At 48.3% G+C, this 23,166-nt stretch overlaps 1 protein-coding gene and 2 long non-coding RNA genes across 8 annotated transcripts; 2 read left to right on the plus strand and 1 right to left on the minus strand.

The window, feature by feature from the left end:
* Positions 1 to 1,055: 1,055 nt before the first annotated feature.
* ZNF331 (zinc finger protein 331) lies at positions 1,056 to 15,351 on the minus strand. 6 transcript variants are annotated; one of them, XM_019436773.2, is made up of 6 exons: positions 15,207 to 15,351; positions 14,161 to 14,226; positions 12,422 to 12,521; positions 7,041 to 7,088; positions 5,733 to 5,859; positions 1,056 to 2,893 (listed from the first exon to the last, which is right to left on the minus strand). In XM_019436773.2, the coding sequence occupies exons 4-6, from the start codon at positions 7,047 to 7,049 to the stop codon at positions 1,557 to 1,559; spliced, it is 1,473 nt and encodes a 490-aa protein (XP_019292318.1). In that variant the 5' UTR covers positions 7,050 to 7,088; positions 12,422 to 12,521; positions 14,161 to 14,226; positions 15,207 to 15,351; the 3' UTR covers positions 1,056 to 1,556. The 6 variants fall into 6 exon arrangements, with proteins under 6 accessions (XP_019292318.1, XP_019292315.1, XP_019292317.1 ...); XM_019436770.2 differs by having other exon boundaries at positions 12,422 to 13,290; XM_019436772.2 differs by having other exon boundaries at positions 13,177 to 14,226.
* Positions 10,062 to 11,301, plus strand: LOC128778012 (uncharacterized). Its single transcript, XR_008423326.1, has 2 exons — positions 10,062 to 10,870; positions 11,126 to 11,301. It is a non-coding gene; the product is annotated as an uncharacterized LOC128778012 (long non-coding RNA).
* A 219-nt stretch (positions 15,352 to 15,570) lies between the features above and the next one.
* LOC109259287 (uncharacterized) lies at positions 15,571 to 21,261 on the plus strand. The gene is made up of 3 exons (XR_002076620.2): positions 15,571 to 15,635; positions 15,941 to 16,060; positions 20,262 to 21,261. It is a non-coding gene; the product is annotated as an uncharacterized LOC109259287 (long non-coding RNA).
* Positions 21,262 to 23,166: the final 1,905 nt, after the last annotated feature.

Here is a 23,166-nt window from a genome sequence, read left to right on the forward strand (position 1 = left end):
TGGCCTCGCCCTATCCCTGCCCCCACTTCCCTTCATGCAGGACAGCACCCACCCACACCTGCAGTCTGCAGACATCTGTATTCTGTGAATACTACACCCCAACCCTGAGGTAAACCAAACATTAAGCCCTACGTTGACCCCAGAATCTGGATCCTCTGTTGCCCTTGTAGGACGCTCCTCTGTGCTCTAACCACACTACCACCCCCCGTACCAAGGCCAGACCCACAGGCATTCAAGTCTTCTAGCTCTTGAAGGCTTCAGTCTCCCAGGACCTGTCTGAGCACTAGCCATTCCTCCCCCAGCTTCTCAATCTCACTCCTGTGGGCTCTAGTCCTTTCCACAAGACGACCTCTCCCTTCTCCCTAGGACTCCTGACTCTAACTGCTCCCTTCATTCTCCCAGGACTGGATGGAGGGTCCCAGCGCCTCCCCCCAGGGCAAGTCCACTCGCCACCCCCCTTGAGCACCACCTCCTTGCTCCTGCTGTTGGGACCCCCAAGATCTCACGTGCTGGTCCCATATTCCTTCCGGAACAGGTCACGTGTGACGATCCAACAAAGTGCCAGGCTCACACGTGATTCTAATGGTAGCTATTCTAGTGATCTGGTGAAATCGCAGGTAGTGTTCTTATTTCCTTGGTGAGAAAAGACGTTGAACCCATTTCACTGGCTCACTGGCCATTTGATGATCTCTGTCAAGCACTTATTTAAGTCTCCCTCCCCGCCTTTCCCACCAATTTGTTACTGACTTGGGGGATTTGGTTTTCTGTGTGAGTCCTTTACCAGGTACATAGACAGGAAGTGCCTTCTTCCTGCTGTTTTTGCTGGCTTCATGGTTTCGCCTGACGAACAAGTTTCAACAAGATCCAACATGTAAACTTTTTATTTCACAATGAGCATCTTTTGTGTACCAAGAAACGCTGTCCACCCCAAGGCCGTGGCAGTAATCTCTAGATTACTGTTATTTTCTTCTAGAAGTCTGAGTCTTTTCTAAACCCGCTGTACCCACAGGGAAGGGGGTCTTCCTGTAAGAATTCACTAAGAGCAACACCCATGGTAATGATGGTAAGAACAACAACAGCTAATATTTATTGAGCTTATGTGATATTCCAGATACACTTTCAAAGAGTTTACAAGTACCAGACGCAGTCACCACAACAGCAGTATTAGGTGTAATTATCCCCATTCCACACATAACGCACAGGGGGTACCAGGTCACTTCCCCAGTGAATCACAGGGAGTAAAGCGGTGGGATGGTGCCGATAACAGGGAGGGAGCGTACCATGGCGGGAGGCTCTCCCGCATAGGTTACACTGGCGGAGTTATTCCCCAGAACAAGTCTGAAATGAGACAGACATCGAGTGGTACTAGGAGGCTTCTATCCACTCACTGCACTAACCAATTCAGTAAAAAAAAAAAAAAAAAGTCTACACGGGGTATACGGTGATCACTAAGAAAAAGTGATTTCTCCATTCTCCAAATCTGCCTCAAGCGTGACTCCTCTGAGGTCCTGTGAGCAGAAGGGTGTCCGTTGAAGGCTTTCTCGTGTTAAATCGTATCATGGGCTTTCCTTGTGTTGTGGAAGGAAGGAATGTGGGATGGAAGTTTCTGCATGTTCTTTGTGTTCAAGAGGTTTTCCAGCAGTGTGAATTCTCTCATGTTCTCGAAGATGGTTCACATGGTGACACCCCTTCCCACACTCCTTACCTTCAAAGGGCTTCTCACCCGTGTGAATCTTCTGATGCTGCGTAAGCTGATGGCCGTGACTGAAGGCCTTCCCGCACTCTTTACATTCGTAGGGCTTCTCCCCTGTGTGAATCCTCTCATGTTTCACAAGGCTCGACCCGTAGATGAAGGCCTTCCCGCACTCCCTACATTTGTAAGGCGTCTCGCCCGTGTGGATCCGCTCGTGCTGCGTGAGGTGGTAGCCACAGTTGAAGGCCTTCCCACATTCTGTGCACTTGTAAGGCTTCTCACCCGTGTGAATCCTCTCGTGCTTCACGAGGCTCGAGCCCCAGCGGAAGGCCTTCCCGCACTCCTTGCACTCGTGTGGTTTCTCACCGGTGTGGATCTTCTGATGCTGAGTGAGGTAGTTGACTCGCGTGAAGGCCTTCCCGCACTCCTGGCACTCGTAGGGCTTCTCGCCAGTGTGGATCCTCTTGTGCTGGACGAGGCTCGAGCCGCAGATGAAGGCCTTCCCGCAGTCCTTACACTCGTAGGGCTTCTCGCCGCTGTGAATTCGCTTGTGCTGGATCAGTTTATACACACGGCTGAAGGTCTTCCCGCAGTCTTTGCACTCGTAGTCCTTCTCCCCCGTGTGAAACCTCTGATGCTGGGTGAGCTCGTCACCACGTCTAAAGGCCTTCCCGCAGTCCTTACACTCGTAGGGCTTCTCGCCCGTGTGGATCCTCTTATGAATGACCAGGCTCGAGCCCCAGCGGAAGGCCTTCCCGCAGTCCTTACATTCATAGGGTTTCTCCCCCGTGTGGATTTTCTGGTGTTGTGTGAGTTGATTGCCCCAACGAAAGGCCTTTTTGCATTCTTTACATTCGTAGGGTTTCTCCCCCGTGTGAATCTTCTGATGCTGAGTGAGCTGGTAGCCACGACTGAAGGCCTTCCCACATTCCTTACATTCATAGGAATTCTCCCTAGCATGAGGTCTCTGGTGTGCTCTACCAGAGGTATTTTCTCTACAAGTGGGCGTTTTCTCATGGTTGGTTATCACTTGATTCAAACAGCCCTGCTGAGGGCCCTGTGACCTTTCAAACTCACCTTCACACATCCAGTTAAGGCCCAGGGATTTACTTTTTCCATTTGAGTTCCATCTGGATAAATTTATTTCGTAAATGCCCTTTTCTGTAGGTAAACTCTTGGTCCCATATGGTGACTCCAAATCTGGGGGAAAAAAAATAAACATATTTTGTTTCCTTCTAAGGAGAATGAAAACACAAAACTAACCACAAACCAAAAACCTTGTCTAAGAGAAATAAAACTTCTCTAGGAGAACAAACATGAATCCCCTAAGGGCTCTTGTTAGAATATAGAGTCCACTTCTGGGACCATAATACTTAATGAGGAAACACTGGAGACGCACACATTCCTGCTAAAGTCAGACAAGAAAAAGGAGCTGTCTGTTAGACGCCCCACTATTTCCTATGAGCTGAGGCAATTAAGCAGAAAGAAATCGGAGGGGCAGATCTCAAAAATAAAGATGATAAAGAACAAATCTGCAGATAATGTAATGACATACCTGGAAAATGCAGGAAAGTCAAATACACCACTAATGTAAAAAACAAGAATATACAGTTTGGGTAGCTGGGTATAAAATATTCTGAAATTATGTAGTGTCAGTCATATAATGAAAAGTAGTTCTGGACATAAAGACCCAACATCGAAGGCAATAAAAGAGACAATGTGTAGGATTCACTGTAAGAAACCTGGTAAACGCGTATAAAGGAATGTTCAGGAGGATCTGACCACCCGTACGATGTTAACTCCAAGGGGCTGCAAAATCCTGAACATGTTCAACTTCCTGAGGTCACAACGATGCTACAAAGTGTTAAATGATCAACTGGAAGCATGCTAACAAAGCAGCCCTTTACTGTAGGAACTGGTAATTTTTTCTTTAAAGAACAATCTTTATCAGGTACAAATGGTGTCATTACATAACCAAGTAGTAGATGGAGCAGTTTCTCTTTAAAATAGTGCAGTGAACAAACAAAGAAGTGGTGATAAGAGATCACCATTTTTTAAAATGTATTTTTTATTTTTTATTTAAAAAAAAATTTTTTTTTTAACGTTTATTTATTTTTGAGACAGGGAGAGACAGAGTATGAACAGGGGAGGGGCAGAGAGAGAGGGAGACACAGAATCCGAAACAGGCTCCAGGCTCTGAGCGGTCAGCCCAGAGCCCGACGCGGGGCTCGAACTCACGGACCGTGAGATCATGACCTGAGCCGAAGTCGGACGCTTAACCGACCGAGCCACCCAGGCGCCCCTAAAATGTATTTTTTAAAGCTCATTTTGAGAGAGACAGACAGCATGAGTGGGGGAGGGGCAGAGAGAGGAGAGAGAGGAGAGAGAGAGAAAGAGAGAGAGAATCCCAAGCAGGCCCCTCACCACCAATGCAGAGCCTGACGTGGGGCTCGAACTCACGAACCGCGAGATCATGACCTGAGCCAAAACCAAGAGTCGGACGCTTAACCGACTGAGCCACGCAGGCGTCCCTAGAAGATCACCATTTTGAATCCCTCTGCAAAAGTGGGTCTAGGCACCGAGTGTCAGTGACAGCTAAAGGCACATAAAGGGCCATAACCAGACAACGTCTTGTGATGTTAGAACATAACCACACCCGGGAAGAGGTATTAGTGAAAATTAGACAAAAGGAAAAGGAGAAAAGCCCTCAAAGCTAGGAATCCAGCCAAGTTGCACGAACGACAAAGGGCATGGGATCACGCGGTCTACGCCCCTGCCACCGGAGGCTGGTCCGCAGACCAGCAGCATCCACGACACAAGAAGCGGGGTGAAGTAGAGGAGAGAATGGGTAGAGGGGGATGGGGTGGAGATCAGGTTCCTGGTGGTGACTTCTTCCCCACAGGCCTTGGGCCTTTGCAGCGAGCTTCCCAAATGCCCAGGGGCACACCTGCTCGCTGCCTCGATGGCACGTCCCAGGCGGACCGGCTGTCACTGTCCTCTGCACGCATACCCCCCTCTCAACCCAGGCTCTCTCCCCTGCTCCCAAAAGCAGCAAGTCACATCTGGCTTAGAAATGAAAGGCCCTGCTTCCGAAAAAAGAAATGCACGTGATGCGGGACTTAGGAAACAAATTAGAAGCTCAAAAATGTTTTGATGGAGACTTAGCGAAATTTCTGACAAGCTGCAAGTCAAAGTGGTCAGACTTCAGAAAAGAGAAATGATCAAAGAGCAAACAGGCAGCCAGACAGGAAGATCTTATTATAAACTCCCAAGGGCCTCACCCCTGGAGGCAAGTACAACAGGGGGGGTGACAGTGTGGACCCAGGCCACAACTCTAGGGTTCGATTCTTGCTTCTGCCTCCCTGTCTGACCTAGTCACCCTATGCCCAAGTGTTCTCGCCTACAGATCAGATACGGCAATCGTGCCGACACCATAAGCTGGTGGGGACGAGATGAAGTGTGTTTGTACACACAGTGCTCACAACAACGCCGGGTACACAGTGGGCACAGGATCAGCCACTAACACTACGGCTACTGTTTTCCAACAGAAAAAGAAGACATGTCCTGAGACGTTTACAGGACACGGTCATCCAATGTTTAACTCAGGATTCAGGAATGGTAACTTTCGGCCTCACTGCAGGTAACAACGTGCAGCAAATGGAAAGTGCTCGCTTTGGTTTTACAGGAATGCTGTTCACTCGGTCTGCCTGTATGTCAGACACAGACGCTGGTTTACCAGGAAGACGAGGTTGCTGTGCGGAGCGGTTTTCCCAGGAGGTGGGTCCCCAGAGTAGCACAGTCCATCCACAGTGGTTTGCGCGGTAACATACTACCGTAATGTCAAGATGGCTGTGAAATAAATATTCCAGAATCTAAATTCACTTTGGTCACTAAGGACAGGATGTCCCAAAGGTGGGACGATCGCTGACAGCCCATTTTAGATGCGGCTGAGCTCAGGACACTCCTTGGGAAGGGGAAGAAGGAAGTCGGCTAGGTCCTTGGAAGGCAGTCCCGATGCTCCGGGGGGCAGGCGGCTCACCCAGGGACACCAGGTTGCTGTAGTTCTCCAGCATCACGTCCCAGTACAGGTCCCTCTGCGAGGAGTCCAGGCACGCCCACTCCTCCTGCGAGAAGTCGATGGCTACATCTGAGAACGTCACCAGACCCTGAGAACACAGACCCACACGTTCCTGATGAGATGAGAGAGCACAGGCTCAAGATGAAAGACAGGCCAGAAAGGGCTCTGTGCTGGGTCGGGCTGGACACAGACAGGACGCGGTGGGGGCTGTGACCGCAGCAGGGCCGGGCGGCTGAAGAGAAAACCCCACGGCCTGTGGGATGCCTCCTTACTCCAATCCTGTCAATCCTGGGGCTCCTCCTGAGTGCCTGCCCCATAACACCTCGGCAAGTGTGGATTCCTGGGGCACCCTTTCCATCCTCCAAGGGAAGGAAAATGCCTAGAGTTTTGTTTCCGAAATGTGAGCTCTTTTACCTTCGAAACTAGGGCTCATGTGTCTGAATGTTCTCCAGCCTCATGCTCATCATTTGCCAAGACTTTAAGCAGTCTTCCTACGTAATGAGCAGCATTTTCTTATTCCCTCGTGGGAACAGATTAAATTTACTGCAGCTGTACACCTAGGTACAACCAGACATCCGGGGTTTTCCCCAATTCTGGGAGTAGATGATCATCCGGGACTTCTGTACCGGGTGACCTTCTTACCCGTCGCCACCCACCACCCCCGCCTTTTCCCCGTTCCTGACTTAGGATACTGGTGCAGAATCACGTGGATGGGAGTGTGGGTCTGGCAGGTCTCCATGACAACACAATGCATCTCCTGGGTCCCCTGGTAACACCAGGGGCCCCTCAGGCCCTAAGCACAGCCCTATCCGCCCCCCAAAAGCCTCCTGGAGCTCGAGCTCTCACCGCACACTGACACTGACCAGACAACGTGAACGTTCCCTTTTCTCGGCCTGAAAAAAGACCAGTGGAGAATGGGGAGAATTTTAGTTTTTGCATGTGGTCACATGGGACTGCCACCTCCAACTCCTCTAACAACAGACGCGGCCCAAGTATTTCTCGCAAGGGACTTTCCTCCTCCACTGCTCCCCCGTTACTCCTGACAAAAACGTGAGCACACAGGAGACACAAATCACTGGCTTGGGGGTGAAGTGAGCATTAGCCATGCGGGGGCACAGGGCTGTGTGGCATTGTCGTTCACCAGAACAGAAGACCCGAGGTGGTGGTGGTGGGGGGGCAATTACAGGGGCCTCAGTCGGGCAGGAGGCTTCAGGATAACTCATAAAAATATCCACATATTTCAAGAGAGAGAGAGAAAAACATACTTACGTGGGCCATAGTTTTAGAATCAAGAACTGATCAGTCCTCTTGGGGTTTCTTTTACCAAAGACACAAAATCCAGAGAAGCCAGAGATATACGAGAAAAAAAGAGGCATTAAAGTAAGTGCGCCTTGGTCCCCAAATGCCGACATACAACCTCTCTGCTCCTCTGTCTTTGTTTCCAACCCCCGCCCCCGCATTCCTCTCCCACAATATGCACGTGTCAACATGACACATCCGGAGAGGATACAGGAGTCTGCACAAAAAGGGAAATCGCGCTCCCCGAAACCCCCGGAAACCCAGCTGCACACACACATTAGAGCGGCTTGTAGTTACGGTTTTGCCTTGAAGTCAGACCTACTCTCAGCTGTCATTTCTCAATATAACTCTTTTACTTTATAAATTTTTAATTTTTTAAGTAATCTCTACCCACAACGTGGGTATGAACTCAACGACGCCCAGATCAAGAGTCGCACGCTCCAATGACTGAGACAGCCAGGCGGCCCTCAACATCGTTTTTTCAACTGCAGCGCACGGACAGTGTTGTGTTAGTGTCAGGAACACGCAAGTCTGTATCTCACGCTGTGCACACAAGTGTAGCGGCCCTGTTACACTTGTTACAATGCCGCTGACTGCTGTCCCTCTCATCCCTGTGACTCTCTCCAGGGCTGGAGGCCTGACCTCCCCACCGCCCCCCTTCACCCATTCTGCCCCTCCCCCCTCCCCTCCCTTCCAGCAACCATGCTTGTTGGGTGTTCTGCATTTATGGGTTTGTTTCTGTTTTAGTTTGTTCATTTGTTTTATTTAGATTCCACATATAAGTGAAATCATATGGTATTTATCTTTCTCTTACTTCACTTAATACTCTTTAGGTGCATCCATTTTGCTGCAAATGGCAAGATCTCATTCTTCTTTGTCTTTTGCTCTCAACTTTTTTTTTTTTTTTTTTTAAACAGTGAGAGAGGACAAGAGCTGGGGAGGGGGGCAGAGTGAGAGAAAGTATCTTAAGCAAGCTCAATGCTCATCACAGAGCCCAACTCAGGGCTTGATCCCACGACCCTGGGATCATGACCTGAGTGAAATTAAGAGTCGGGTGTTCAACCTACTGAGCCACCCAGGTGCCCCTGCCCTCAACTTCCAAGAGGTGACCTACATCACACCTGATGAGAATGTCTTTGTTTTGGTGCCTCTGGTTATACCCAACTAGTCTTAGGGCAGGAACTGGCTACACAAGAAAGGCCAACCCAGGTGATTCTGGGTGGGTGCTTTGGGTCATGATCTGATAATGAGATTAGCATGGAGACAATTAGTCAATCATGCCTGGATGATCAATCATTCAGTCAACCAACCAGGCCTGTGAAAACTCTGGGCGTTTGGCAATACTCTCTGCATATTGTCCTACATCCCTGTGACAGGGAATCCAGTCCTAACTCCATGGGGAGAGGACACTGGACACTAGAAGCTTGTTAATCTGCATCCTTCCCCTGTAATTAACTGTAACTATGAGAACAGTTCTCAGTGAATCCTAAGAATGCTTCTAGTCCTGATTTATTGAACCTGAAAGTCATTTCGGGAAAGTCCTGAACTTGGAGTTAGTTGGTGTCAGGGCTGAAGGTAACCCTGTGTGGATCCCGTGCCCTCAAATCTGTTCTGGCCTCTAGATGGGGTGAGGTTGGTCAAGACAAGGCAGGTGGATACAGTGAAGGAAATGCCACCATGTTCAGCACTGAGTCTAGAAAAGCTGACGGCATCAAGTACGATGTAAAAGAGTAAATGTTCATGAAATGCTAAGTTGGGAGAAACCCTTAAAAGACATGACTACTTCGGAGATATTGGCAGCAGAAAAATCAGTCTACCAAAACAGAATAATACAGTTGCAGTATTTTATATATGAACATATGTATGTGTATACAGATACACACAGACACAGAATAACCGTAACACATCAATAGAAACAGGAAACACAGAGAAACGGAAAGAAAATGCCTGGAAAGTTATGCATCCCTTATGCAGAAAAGAGCTAACAGAGCAGGTTTGAAATTTCTTGGCCCTTGGCTGGACTTCCGGAGGGTCCCCGCCACTCCCTGACAAGGCGGCTCACTGCTCCTAAACTGTAGAAACCATGTGGTTTATACGGAACCCTTGCTTTCCTCTGGGGGTCTGCAATTCTGGGATGTACCAGGCAGACGGTGCCTCTGTGACTGGGCCCTGATGAGCTTTCCTGGTGGACGACACTTCACATGTGCTGCTGTCACTCAAGCTGGGGATTAAGCATGTCCTGGGTCACTGCACTGGGAAGACGCTCTTGGAAGTGTGTGCCTGGATTCCTCCCGACATTGTGCCATGCGCCTGTCCCTCGGCTGACTGTGGTGTGTGCCCTGTCACCGGAAAAACCCTGGCCACGAGCAGGACTGCCTGTTGAATCCTGTGAGTCCACTCAGAACCACAGAACCTGCTGGTGGTCCTGGTGACCTGAAACCCGTCTGGTCTTGATTTTCGCCTTCTTTTTTTAATGTTTGGTTATTTTTGAGAGAGACACAAGAGCGTGAGCAGGAGGGGCAGAGAGAGAGAGGGAGACACAGAATCCGAAGCAGCCTCCAGGCTCTGAGCTGTCAGCACAAAGCCCGATGCAGGGCTCAAACGCACAAACCGTGAGATTATGACCTGAGCCGAAGTCGGTGGCTTAGCCGACTGAGCCACCTGGGCGCCCCATGATCTTGATTTTCTTAAGCACACCTCACTTGGTGTGTAACAGCAGGTGTTGGTTGGATGTATATACGTGTGTGCGTTTCTTTTAAGTTCATTAAATGGCAGGGCACCTGGGTGGCACAGTCGGTTAAGTGTCCAACTTCAGCTCAGGTTATGAACTTGTGCGGTTCGTGGGTTCGAGCCCCACACTGGGCTCTGTAGTGACAGCTCAGAGCCTGAAGCCTGCTTCAGATTCTGTGTCTCCCTCTCTCTCCTCCCCTCCCCTGCTCACACTCTCTCTCAAAAATAAACAAACTTTAAAAAATTAAAAAAAATTCATTAAATGGCCGTTGGACTCTCAAACAACAGAGAAACTTCTTTTTTAAAGTCTCCTTTTGACATGGTGGGAAAAAAAGCTCAGAATACATGATCTCTGCATTATTTTACGCATTGACTTTTGTTTCCTTTCACTTCCTAATACGTAAACCAGCTCTTTGGTGTATCCCCATGCCCACACATGTTGGGGCACCGACTAGAAACAGGACGAGAATTCCAAGGGGTGCTCTGCAGATACTGACAGCTGTCTCGCTGGAAGGCTGAACTGGACTTCTGAACTCGGCCTTCCAGCCACGGTGTCCTGTGCACAAATGCTAAACCACCTGACCCTGTCAGTCTTCACTTTGCATCAGACGTCATTACAGACGACTTGTAAGGTCTAAAACTCGGGTAGCAAATTCCATTTTACTCCACACACAGCCCGTGCATTCAGTTATCTGGTCACGACCTGACAACCATGAGAGTGATTCTCTCCTTCCCATCGCCTTTCGGAGCACGTCACCTACGAGTCTCCACAGACCCTGACTGCAGGCAGCCCAGGGCTTCCATTCAGTCTCCCTTTTGGGCCGGGTTATGGGCAACGTGCAGGTAACGATGTGCTCAGTCATCGCTCGTCCCCAGTGCTCACACCACAGGGTCAGGCCCCTTGTAGGCACTTAACAAAGACAGGATCTTGATGCAAAATTCCTCTTTTGGGAACACTTATCCCAAGGAAACAGAAAGAGGTGTACAAATATGTGTACAAGAATGTTGAGGACTTTTTAAAAATGGGACGGCTTTAAAAATGTTTTGAGATAATTGTCGACTCACATGCAGTTGCAAGAAATAATACAGAGGGGGATGTGAGGGCGATCTGGCTGCGACATCTGTCACCCCATTGATCGCCAGGGTTGATTCGGCTGATCTGGCTGGCTAGGCGGGTGTCCCCTTCCTCCCTCACCGCTCCATGTGCGTCCCTCCCGAAGCTGCGCGCTCGGTCGAAGAGGACGACCTTCCCCGATAGAGGAGGACCGTTCTTCGGTCAAGGGTATACGAGTAGCTGCGCTCCCCTGCTAGAACCTCCAAACAAGCTCTCAAGAAATAATACAGAGGGAACCTGTGTACCCTTTACCCAGCTGACCCCAATGGTAACACATCACAAAACTATAGGACAATGTAACAATCAGGACATTGATACGGATGTAATCCATCAATTTTATTCAGATTTTCCAGAGAACTGTTTTAAAAGATGGAAAAAAAAATAAAAGAAAGAAATAGAAATATCTCATGGTAGAGGACAGATGAAATAAATTATGGTCTGTTATAATGGCATATAATACATTTACTAACAATGATATTGACTTATATTCCTTAAGAAAAAAATTTAAGGTAAGTTACTACGTGAAGAAAACAGGTTTAAATAAATACGTGTAATTTGGGAGAAGAGGTCTTGGTGAAATTAAGAATAAGGCCCTGTGGTCTTTTAGGATGTGAATCTGAGCTCTGACAGTTGCTAACCTCCCACTGTCTGTTCCCCCATGGGTAAGACGCGGGTAAAAGCAGTATCGGGCAGGTAGGACTGCAGCAACTATTAAGATAATCTATATAAAACACAATAATATTAACAGTTACTTAATACAAGTTAGCAGTTATGATTGAAAATCAGTCACATCACACTGTTTTTATGAAAGAAACTCAAGCGTGCCTTTTCCTTTCTTCTACTGAAAGGTGCTTCTCAAACCTGTTTCTACATAATCCATGCTAACAATTTTCCGAGCCTCTTGGGAAATGAAATTCTTTTAAATCATCAGCAAAAAAACATTCTGAGACACACAAGGAGAAAATGAGGGACAGACCGGAGTCTGCATGGAAAATCCAGCTCAGAATCTAACCTGAGAAGGTGTCAAACTGACAGCACGCGGCTGGACCTCGTACTCCATTGTCAGGGGAGATTTCTGTCACCTTACACCTTCCTCATGTATCTGCCCGTGCAAATGTTAGAGTACAGCTCGTATCTGTAGTAAGTCAGTGCTTATAGTCACGTTCTGTGACAGGAAAATTCAAATCTTACAAAATCTAATTTTGAAAGCCTGTCTGTGTTGATAATTTGTTCGTGGGATTAATTTTAAATGATGCCTTTCTAATCCTTGAAGGTGTAAATATGTGAGAGATTTTTTTTCCTAAGCAAGATGAGGATCACTGGAACACTTCTCTCCACATGCACACAGGTACAATGGGACCCATGGCTGACTTGGACGCCTCTATAAACTAACATCTGGAGAGTCTATGGCTCACTTACGTTATCACTTAGCGGGATCCAGGACTCTGAGGACAAAAACCACACATGTATGCACAGACGGGGAGGGAAGGGCTGGGCACATACATACCAAAAAATCAACAGCAATTAGCTCTGGATGGTACAGTTATGGGTAATTTCGAGTTTCTTCTTTACGGGCTCCTTAGGGAACTGAAGCTTTTGCGGCAGGCCTGAATTAATCCCATGATAAGAAACATAAGAGTCCCAAATTAAAAAAAAAAATCAACAAAGAGAAAGACCATAGTCATGGGGGAATGGGTATATTGCAGTCATCAGGGGAACGCTGGCTGGACAGGCCTGTGACAGGCAGGAAAACGGTCTCCCCAAGATGTCCATCCACATCCTTGCCCTGGAGCCCGTGAATATGTTACATTACAGAGCAGAGGGGAGCTAGGGTCCAGGTGGACTTGGGAGTTGCTCCTCACCTGACCTCAACACAGGGAGGTACCCTGAATTTTGCCAGGTGGGCCCAACGTAATGCAAGGGTCCTTACAAGTAAGTGAGGGGGTGATAAGAGAGAAAGACCTGACCACTGAGGCAGGGTCAGAGTCACTGGGATCTAGTAACTGGGGTCCTGAAACACAAGGCTGTCACTTAGGGAGACACGGTCTCTGGAAACAAAGGAACAACTTCACAGTGGACAAAACTGACAAACTACCTCAACCAGATGATCAAGTTCAAACTCAGCCATCAGAAATCGTGATGTATTCTTGCCATGACAAGATGAAAGCAGTGTGACCTTCCACCCCCAAAACCATACACCCAGTCCAATTGTGAGAAAAGCATCAGGTTCCGAGAGGGGGGCATCCTACCAAGTACCTGTACCTCTCAAAACCGTCAAGGTCATCAGAAACAAGGGAAGTCTGAGAAACTGTCTCAGCCAAGAGGAGCTTAAGGGCACATGACAGCGAAATGTAATGGGATCTCCTGGATGGCATCCTGGACCAGATGAAGAACATTACGTAAAAACTAAGGAAATCTGAATAAAGCACGGATTTCAGTTAATGATAACATATCAAGCCTGGCTCATCAACTGTGAATTAATATCCCACCCTAACGTACGTTGTTAATGGTGGGCGAGACCTGGGCATTCTCATACTATCTTTGCAATTTTTCTGCAAATCTCAAACCATTTTAAAAATTAACATGGAAAATATGCAACCTGTAGCCCGCAAAACATGAACTATTTAATATGTGACCTTTCATGGAGAACGTCTGCGAAACCCTGCTCTAGACCCAGAACTCACACACAATGTCAAACTACATTGCTTCTTACAGTTCAGACAGAGAGGCAAGTGAAACCCAGGAAAACAAACGGAGGCTGTCCAGACCCCCAACAAGATGGGGATAATACAACAAATCTCTACTTATTGCTTCCTGGAAAAAAAGTCCCTGCCTTTGATGAAAAGACCTTTGTTCAAGCCCCACTTTTAAGAGCATCACAAAGCTGGTAACTTTGTCATTCGCTGGCCCAAACCCTCAAAACTTCTCTGTTCTTATTTTGCTCTGGAAGTCAGGCCTGTGGTTGAAGACCGATGAAGTCTAGTGCTTGATTCCACCTTACAAGTCAGATCGTCCTGACCAAAGCACCGTACCGTCTAAAATAAAGCACCACAGGGAACCTCTCCACTGCAGTCTTCTGTTCTGTGTTGTGTGCATACACCTGCCTGACCCCATCACACCTCTTGGGCAAGAATGACTGAGGTTAAGTCCCTATCAGGGAGAACATTTCAGGCCAAGGAAAGCAGATATTCTGAAGTCCTATAAGCACAAGTCATTGACAGAATAAAAAGGGTAACTCATCTGAACCTTGACTTTAAGGTGTGTAACAAGCCGTCTTCCTCCTCAGGATGCTTTTTCTGGATGACCGCTGGCCTGGGGGAAAGAGGAGACGACACTAGGGCCTTTCTGGAGCACAAACTTATCAGGAGACACCCTCCAAGCCCACACATCCTATCTAAAACCAATCAGAAATGAGAGGGAAATGGGATCTGAGTATTTCGGAGATTCCCGGGGACCAGGCTGGAGTAACTGGGGTTCTGACATATGAAGCAGCCCCATCTCCCAAGTCAGGGACCTCTCCCCTCCAAAGAAGGAATCTCATTCCCGAGGCCCTTCGGTCCTGTTACTCTGGTAGCCCGTAAAGTCAATACTTCGTTCTAAAACAGTCATCTCATGCTACGTCTGCGCCCTTCCTGTCGGTCACTTTCGCGGCAGGGTTTGGGCTCTCATCTCCCTCTGTGACCACTGCTTTTCCTCCCCCCTCCACCCCGGGTTGGAACGTGCTCCGGTTGGAGCAGCGACAGCAAAGCTACAGGTTGCACTGTCCCCTACTAATCCCAGCCTCGCCACCGCACATGCCGTCACGACACGCACCTTGGCCCCGCCACCCCCGCGGCTGCGCGAAGGCACCGTAACACTCCAGACCCGCCCCTCCGCCTCCCTGCTACCCGCCGCACGAAGGCACCCGTGACAGGCACGGTGGCCCATCCGACCCCCTGCCGCCCCCGCCGTGGCGCGAAAGCACCCGTGACAGGCACGCAGCTCCAGCCGGGCCCCTCTACCCCTGCGGAGCCCAGTCGCGCAATCGCGGTCCCGCCGCGTCCCCCCGCCCCCCCGCGCCCCACTCCCGCGAAGTGCGTCACAGCCTCCGAGCTGGGGCCTGCCCCCTCGCGCGCACCGCGACCCCGGGCACCCGGCCCCTGGCACCCCCCACCGACGCTCCCGCACTTCTCCCCGCAGCATCTCCCGCAGGCCCAGGCTCCGCGTCGGGCCTCCGCGCCCGGGATGCCTTCCCCACCGCCCTCCCACGCCGTCCCCCGCGCCGCTCCTCTCCCGGGAGGCCACCCACTCACCGCTCGGGGCCCCACGACCCACTGGAAATCCGGAGGGGGCGGGAGGGGGCGCAAGGCGCGAGGTTAACTCCGACCCGCGTCCGCGGGATGCGAAGCAGAGACGATGCTAGACCTAGCGAGCCTCTCCCAGCAGGCACTTCGCGGCGTTCCGACTTGAGAGAGGGGGCGGTGCACCGGGCCTCTGGGAAATGTAGTCCAGCAGCCCGGGAATACGCGGAGCTTGAAGCGCGGCGGCCCACTTCCCCGGCATGCAACTCTGCGCGGCCCGAAGCGCTGTGCCTCACAGACTTCTGGGAAATGTCGTTCAGGGGAAGGACTCGCGGAAGGATGGGGGTGCGGCGGCGCTCCCAGCATGCATTTCGGTCTCCTACGTAAGGATGGCTCGTCGTCTGTGTGATGTCGCTCGTTGCCAAGGGGTTGACTTTAAGAGTAATTGAGACTTTTCCCTCAGACCATTATTTGACTTATGAAAAACAAAAAGCCCAAAACAACGTTTTTTTCCCCCTAATGCTGACGTTCCTTATACAGCCGTTAACTGGGACATTTCTTTCCTTATGCAGTGGGACTATGTGGTTCCACTCTAGTATTGATCCCATCGGAAAAGCAGCACGTTTGCCTCTGCAATCACCACTCTGTAACCGAATCAGTTGTTTTAAAAACTACCTTGAATGATGATGATGTTAGTTACTTTTGGCTTTTTCTTGTAGGTTCATTTTATTCTTTCTCTATTCCAGATGCAGCATCAGTCACTTCTCCAAAAAGCCTGGACTCCTGTTGTTTGGAAAGGACATTAGAGAACACAGACTCCGTACTCTTGGGCTGACACTGCTTTTAGGTGCTTTTGGTGAACAGAGGTAGGAAAAGAATTCTTGTATTCCTATTCCTAATTTTCAAATTAAATCTGACCTTAGAGCATTGTTCTCTCAATTTATTAAATCCCAACTTTATAATTACTTATTGTCACCTACAACATAAAGGGAATGCTTTTTTATATTTTATATTATTTTTCTTTTTTTCTTTTTAAAGTTTATTTTTTTATTTTGAGAGAGAGAGAGAGAGCAGAAGCGGGGAAAGGTCAAAGAGAGAGAATCCCAAGCAGGCTCTGCAACATCAGTGCAGACCCCGATGTGGGGCTTGAACTCACAAACTGAGATCATGATCTGAGTCAAGATCAAGAGTCGGAAGCTTAACCGACTGTGCCACCCAGTTGCCCATATTTATTATTTTTCTTAAAGTTTATTTGTTTTGAGAGCAAGCGGGTGAGCAGGAGACAGGCAGAGAGAGAGAGAGAGAGAGAGAGAGAGAGAGAGAGAATTCCTGTGCTGTCAGCATAGAGCCTGACTTTAGCTCGAACTCGCAAGCCACCTGAATCGAAACCAGGAGTCAGAGGCTTAACCAACTGAGCCACCCTGGTGCCCCTAAAGGAAATACTTTCAAAATAACGATGTTGGGGCGCCTGGGTGGCGCAGTCGGTTAAGCGTCCGACTTCAGCCAGGTCACGATCTCGCGGTCCGTGAGTTCGAGCCCCGCGTCAGGCTCTGGGCTGATGGCTCGGAGCCTGGAGCCTGTTTCCGATTCTGTGTCTCCCTCTCTCTCTGACCCTCCCCTGTTCATGCTCTGTATCTGTCTCTCTCTGTCCCAAAAATAAATGAAAAAAACGTTGAAAAAAAAAATTTCAAAATAACGATGTTGATAGAACTGTGATATAACAAAAGAAAATCTGAAATGTTCTCCATAATTCTTTTTGTCCTTAGAATGGCTCCCATTCAAGATACTGCACTGTTTCTTTATCAGTAATGAACTATTTAAAAATGGAGTTGCAACGACAGGGTAGTTATTTGGAAAAAGGTCAAATTCATTCAATAGCTCAAATTATATATCAGAGGATCAAGAGGATCAGAGATGTAAAAGTAAAAAAGTAAGTCATAAACATGATAAAAATGTGTACATAACATGGAAATAAGGAGAGATCCTTTCGAACTGTAACCCAAAATCCAGAAGTTGTAAGAGACACATCACAGTTTAAGTGTTGAAAGCAAAAGACAAAGAGGAAATCCTGAAGCAGCAACAGAACAGACTCATTGTATAGAGGATAACAACAACGTGATGACTAATGCCTGGCACTTCATCAGAAATAGTAAGTGAAGGCAGTGGAATAAGATATTCAAAGTAATGAGAGAATAATAATTTAAAAAGGTCAAAGAGGAATACTATATCCAGCAAAACTATCATTAAAAAATTAGGGGGAAATAAAGACATTTCCAGGCGAACAATATGCAAAGAACTTTCGTAACTCATGAAGAAACCAACCCAATTAAAAAAGGAACAGGAGGGGTCCCTGGGTGGCTCAGTCAGTTAAGTGTCCAACTTTGGCTCAGGTCATGATCTCATGGTTTGTGAGTTCAAGCCCCACATTGGGCTCTGTGTTGACACCTCAGAGCCTGGAGCCTGTTTTGGATTCTGTGTCTCCCTCGCTCTCTCTCAAAAATAAATAAACATTAAAAAAAAAAAAAAAAGAAATAGGGAAAAGACTTGAATAGACATGTCACCAAAGATATATGAATGGCTCATAAGCAAATATGCTCAACATCATCAGGCACTAGGAAAATGCAAATCAAAACTATAGTGCAATTATTACACTCTTTAAAATGGCTATAATACGAAAGAGCAAAAACACTGTTGCTGAGGCTATGGAGAAACTGGAGGCCTTACCTATTTCTGCGCAGAATGGAAAATAACAGAGCATTTTCTATTTTTAAAAAAATCTATAATTTTAAGGGACATGTATTACTTTCTAGGTTATATTGCACATCCTGACTGAGAAAGAAAACAATCTGAGTAACCAATTTCAATATACAGATTAAAAGGCATTGGAGGTCTCTGAATCTAATAAGGTCTGTTTCATTTTATTTAAAAAAGATTTTTTTTGGGGGGGGGCGCCTGGGTGGCTCAGTCGGTTAAACGTCTGACTTCAGCTCAGGTAATGATCTCACGGTCTGTGAGTTCGAGCCCCGCATTGAGCTCTGTGCTGACACCTCAGAGCCTGGAGCCTGTTTCAGATTCTGTGTCTCCCTCTCTCTCTGACCCTCCCTCATTCATGCTCTCTCTGTCTCAAAAATAAATAAACATTAAAAAAAAAATTTTTTTTTTAATGCTTATTTTTTGAGAGAGAGAGGGAAACACAGAATCTGAAGCAGGCTCCAGGCCCTGAGCTGTCAGCACAAAGCCCAATGTGGGGCTCAAACCCACGGACCGTGAGATCATGACCTGAGCGGAAGTCGGATACTTAACCAACTGAGCCCCCCAGGTGCCCCAAGCTCTGTTTCATTTTAAGTGAGAGATAGTTCCAATGTGTTGGAATCTCTTTTAATGAAGAAAAATTAATTTGTTCACATTATTTTATCAGGCTACTAAAAAAATCTGAACAAAATGAAACGAGAAAATTTTAACTTGATCTCCTTTAAATACATAATGTAAAGGTACAAATATGACTTTAGCCATTTAAATGTAGCCAGTTAGCAATTAATATTAGCCAAATTCACTTTATTCCATTAATGAAAAAAAGATTCCATATTAGAATACCAATTAATGCAATACATCAAAATAACATATTTTTTAATGTTTTTAATGTTTGTTTATTTTTTGAGAGACAGACAGAATATGAGCAAGGGAGGGGCAGAGAGAGAGGAATACACAGAATCTGAAGCAGGCTCCAGGCTATGAGCTGTCAGCACAGGGCCTGATGTGAAGCTAGAACTCAGGGACCGTGAGATCATGACCTGAGCTGAAGTCGGATGCTCAACTGACTGAGCCACCCAGGCACCTGTAACAGATTTAAACAAAACATAGTTGAGCACTGCTGTAGATCCTTGATAGTTAAATCCTGCCAAATACGACATTTAAAAAATTATTTTTCAGCAAGAAAATTTCAGCAAACATTATGATCAGGAGTTAACACTGGGAATATTTTCATGAAAGTGGGGCTGAGACCAGGGGCCCAGTCAGTGCTCAGCCCGTTCACCCCTGCACAGGATGCCTGAGCCAGGACCCAGAGGAAATGGGTAAAGCAGGAAACAAAACTAGAAGCAGGAGGCTAGAACAGTTATTATTCACAGATGACATGATTACAAACCTTGAAACAGCAGATCTATTTTGACTGTTTGACTAATAAGAGAATCGAGAAGGTTGGGGAGGAAGACCTTCTGCCCTGTGGTCCTTCTAGCTGAACTTAAAAATCGAACTGACATGACACAAATTAACAGGAGAAAACTAGATTTAATAGTGTACATGTGGGAATCCACAGAGGTGTGAAATTCAGAAGACAGGTACCGTGAAGCTTACAGGGAATGAAGGAGAGGGGTATGGGTGTAAACTCAATAGCAAGGTGAGAGGAGATGTTTGAAAAGAAGGCTGATTATACAGATGAGTTCCTTCGGTAAAGGGGGGCCTCTGTTAATACTTGTCTTCCTCCTGCAGACTCTCCTTTCCACTGTAAATTTAGACAGTTATGGGGGGAGGCACAACACCTTTCCTGCATCTGCTGGTTTTTTGTTTTGCTGTTTTTCTTTTTTTTTTACTTAAAAAAATGTTTATTTTGAAGACAGTGCAAGCAGGGGAGGGGTGGACAGAAAGGGAGACACAGAATCTAAAGCAGGCTCCAGGCTCTGAGCTGTCAGCACAGAGCCTGATGTGGGGCTCCAACTCACAAACTGGGAGATCGTGACCTGAGCTGAAGTCGGATGCTCAACCGACTGAGCCACCCAGGCACCCCTGATGAATATTTTCAATATATAATTATCATAAAAGCATTGAGACCTCAACTGAATGATATAATTTATTTAAAAGGAAAAAAGCTGAAACTTGAAAAAAAAAAATGAACACATTAGGAATCATATTGAAATATGAAATTTGAGGATACAGGAATGGAACAAAAATGGCCCCTGGGTGGGGAAAACCCTTTCCAGTGCAACACTGAGGTTGCGCACACACCACTGAGAAAGAGGATCTCGGGCGCCTGCATTTTGACCTCAAACTTTCCCGTTGGGTTCTCTCCAGCTGGACTCTCAGCTCAGGAGGAAGACTCTGAAAGCAAAACATGCCCTGAGGGGAACCAACAGCTGCCCCTTCAAGCAGTAGGGTTTGCCCTGAGCCCCCACTCATCATTGACTCCAAGACAAAGATCTCTTTGACTTTCACTGCCTACCTATCCACCCACCCACCTTTGCCCCACGTTTTCCTTATAAACGTGGAAGTATTTTCAGCACTTTGGACAGTCTTTGAGAAGCGAATCCTAGGTTCCTTTCGTGTTTCACCACGGCTCCTCTCTTTGCCTTTGGATTTTGTCAGCAGGAATGGCCCAACCTGGTCTGTTTGGAACCCCACCCCTCTTGCACCCTTGCGCCCCAGCTACACCATGGTCCGGATGAGCTCAGGGAGGGAAGAAACACTACAGGACACGAGCCTGTCACCTCCGCGGATGGGTGGGGGGACAACAACGAGGAGGTCCCGGGAGGAGTGACAGGTCCCCGCCCCAGGAGCACGCGATGCCGCGGGCTGTGGAGGTGGGGGTCTCAGGACAGGGTGAAGATTGCGGAATGCCAGGCTCAGGGAGGAAACCGGCCACCCCCGCTGACCGCAAGGGGCAGACAGACAATCGAGAGGCGGGAGCCAGCGGCAAGGGCAAGAATCCGTGCACCGAGTGGGGACTTCACACGGCATCGGGTCCGTGAGGAGGGTCGGCGAAGGGTACTGTGCAGGAAAACGACGAGGCCGGTAGTGTCCACATGCCACAGGCAGAGAGGCAGATCTCCTTCCGAGCAATTTTAACCGGGAACAGAGCGGATCCCAGCACTCGGATCGTCTCCAGCGGCGTCGGGACTCACCACTGCATGGACCGGCTGGGGGGGTGCAGCCTTCCAGCGACCCCACACCCACGTGCGGACTTCTGCGGACCGAGCAGCCGCTGCGTTCAAACCTGAACCGGAAAGACAAAGTGTCCCGCAACAGTGGGACACCACTTAACCGGATCTGCTTCCGGGTCTGCCAGAAATGCGCTACGGCCGTGCAGGGGGGTGGGGGGTGGGGGGTGGGGGGCGGGGCTTCGGCTGGCCGGGGCGGGGCTGGGCATGGTGCGTCCTGGGGTCCGGGGAAGCGGGTATGGAGGCTGGGAGTGGGTGGGGCTAGGAGGGTGCTGGCTCCCGAGGGAGCGGGTGTGGGGGCGGGGTCTGGGGGTGGGCGGGGCTGCGGTGAGCGCGGGGCGGTGCCTGGAGCTAGCGAGGACCGGTGGGGGTGGAGTCTGGTGGTGGGCGGGGCCTTGGCCGATCCTGTGTCCCGCCCCCGGGGCGTTCCTGGATCGGCCCCACCTAATGTGGTGTTCGGGGTTTGGATTCATTTAGACTACTTAGGCGTAGTGCGGGGCAGGGTTGACTCCTTCCTGCTTTATGTATATATTTCCAACAATTTAGCGTAAACGCTTAGAGTGCTGTAGACTCTCACACTGGAAGCCGAGATGTTTTCCTCTTACTGAGCTGGAAACGGTTGGAGTCCGAAGCCGCTTTTGCTAGCGGGTGGAGACGAGAGGGGGCGCTGGGCGGTGTACACAATGGTTCCACGGGGAGGAGCTGCAGCAACCCGGGACAAAGGGCCTGGGAGGGTGGGTGGAGGGGAATTTGAGCTTCGACGTCACCAATCCATTGCTTTAAAATATCAATTTAAAAAAAAAAACTTAAAAAATAGGCATTAATTCCTTGGTTCCTTTTTATCTTCGTTGTGTTGGTCTATTACGTGCTGGAGGTGAGCTATAAATCTATGCATGTATCTTGAAATAAAGTTGGATTGCGTCTCCTTGTTTGCAATTAACTGAAATTTTCTTTTGTCCTGCTGTAACCTCACATTTGATAGATGTTCTGTTGTTACCGAACCCCAAGTTCAGGCTCAGAAGGCCCAAGAGATGAATGTTGATTGGAAGGGAATTTGAGCTTTAGTCAGGAGGCTGGCCACCCTGGGAGAGGACAGATTTGTCCCAGGGCCAACACCAAGGAAGGTTTCTGCCTGGCCCAGGGATTTTTAAAGGAGTTTGGGGCAGTTGATCCGTAAAGGGAGGGCAGTGTTCCCTGGAACATTTCTTGATTACCTGCAGACTCAGTGATGCCAGCTACAGATGTTATCTCCGTGTTCTGAGGTTGTGCAAGGGGGTCTGGTTCCTCAGTGCCCAAGTGCCAGTGCTAGTGCATTTGGATTCTGTTTCATGAAGTGCAGAGGTGCTCTGTTGTTTCTAGGAAAGAATGCATGATCTATAGATACTCAAAGACAGGATAGTTAATCACGAGGGCTAAGGGTGCTTGCTAAAGCTTAAAGACTATTAGGTTGCCTGGAGGAGCTCAGGTGGTTTCACTATATGTGTGTTAAAGTGGAATAAGGGTATTTCTGAGGCTCCTGGGTGGCTCAGTTGGTTAAGTGTCTGGGATTTCAGCTCAGGTCATGATCTCACAGTTCATGGGATTGAGTCCTGTGTGGCACTCTGCTGACAGCACGGAGCCTGCTTGGCATTCTTTCTCTTCCTCTCTCTCTCTACGCCTCTCCAGCTCATGCTCTTTCTCTCTCTCTCAAAATAAATAAACATTTTTTTTTTTAAAAGAGTATTTCTGGGGCACCTGGGTGGCTCAGTCAGTTAAGGGTCCAACTCTGGCTCCAGTCATGATCTCGCAGTTTGTGAGTTTGAGCCTCATATAGAACTGTGTGCTGACAGCTCAGCCTGGAGCCTGCTTCAGATTCTCTCTCCCCCTCTCTCTCTGCCCCTCCTACACTTGTGAGCGCACGCATGCGCTCTCTCTCTCAAAAATAAACGTTAAAAAAATTAAAAAAAAAAAGTATTTCTTAGGGGTGTGCCTGGTTGGCTCAGTTGATAGAGTATGCAACTCTTCTCAGAGTTGTGAGTTTGAGCTCCATATTGGGTGAAGAA

The sequence above is a fragment of the Panthera pardus genome, unplaced genomic scaffold, assembly GCF_024362965.1.
Source record: "Panthera pardus isolate Hobbes unplaced genomic scaffold, ASM2436296v1 HiC_scaffold_18, whole genome shotgun sequence".
NCBI classification, from domain to species: domain Eukaryota; kingdom Metazoa; phylum Chordata; class Mammalia; order Carnivora; family Felidae; genus Panthera; species Panthera pardus.

Excerpts from the sequence above, each read along its gene's own strand:
- ZNF331 (XM_019436775.2), bottom strand. Across the intron at positions 2,894-5,732 it reads CAGCAACCTGGTGTCCCTGG|ATTTGGAGTCACCATATGGG; the intron begins GTGAGCCGCCTG and ends TTTTTCCCCCAG.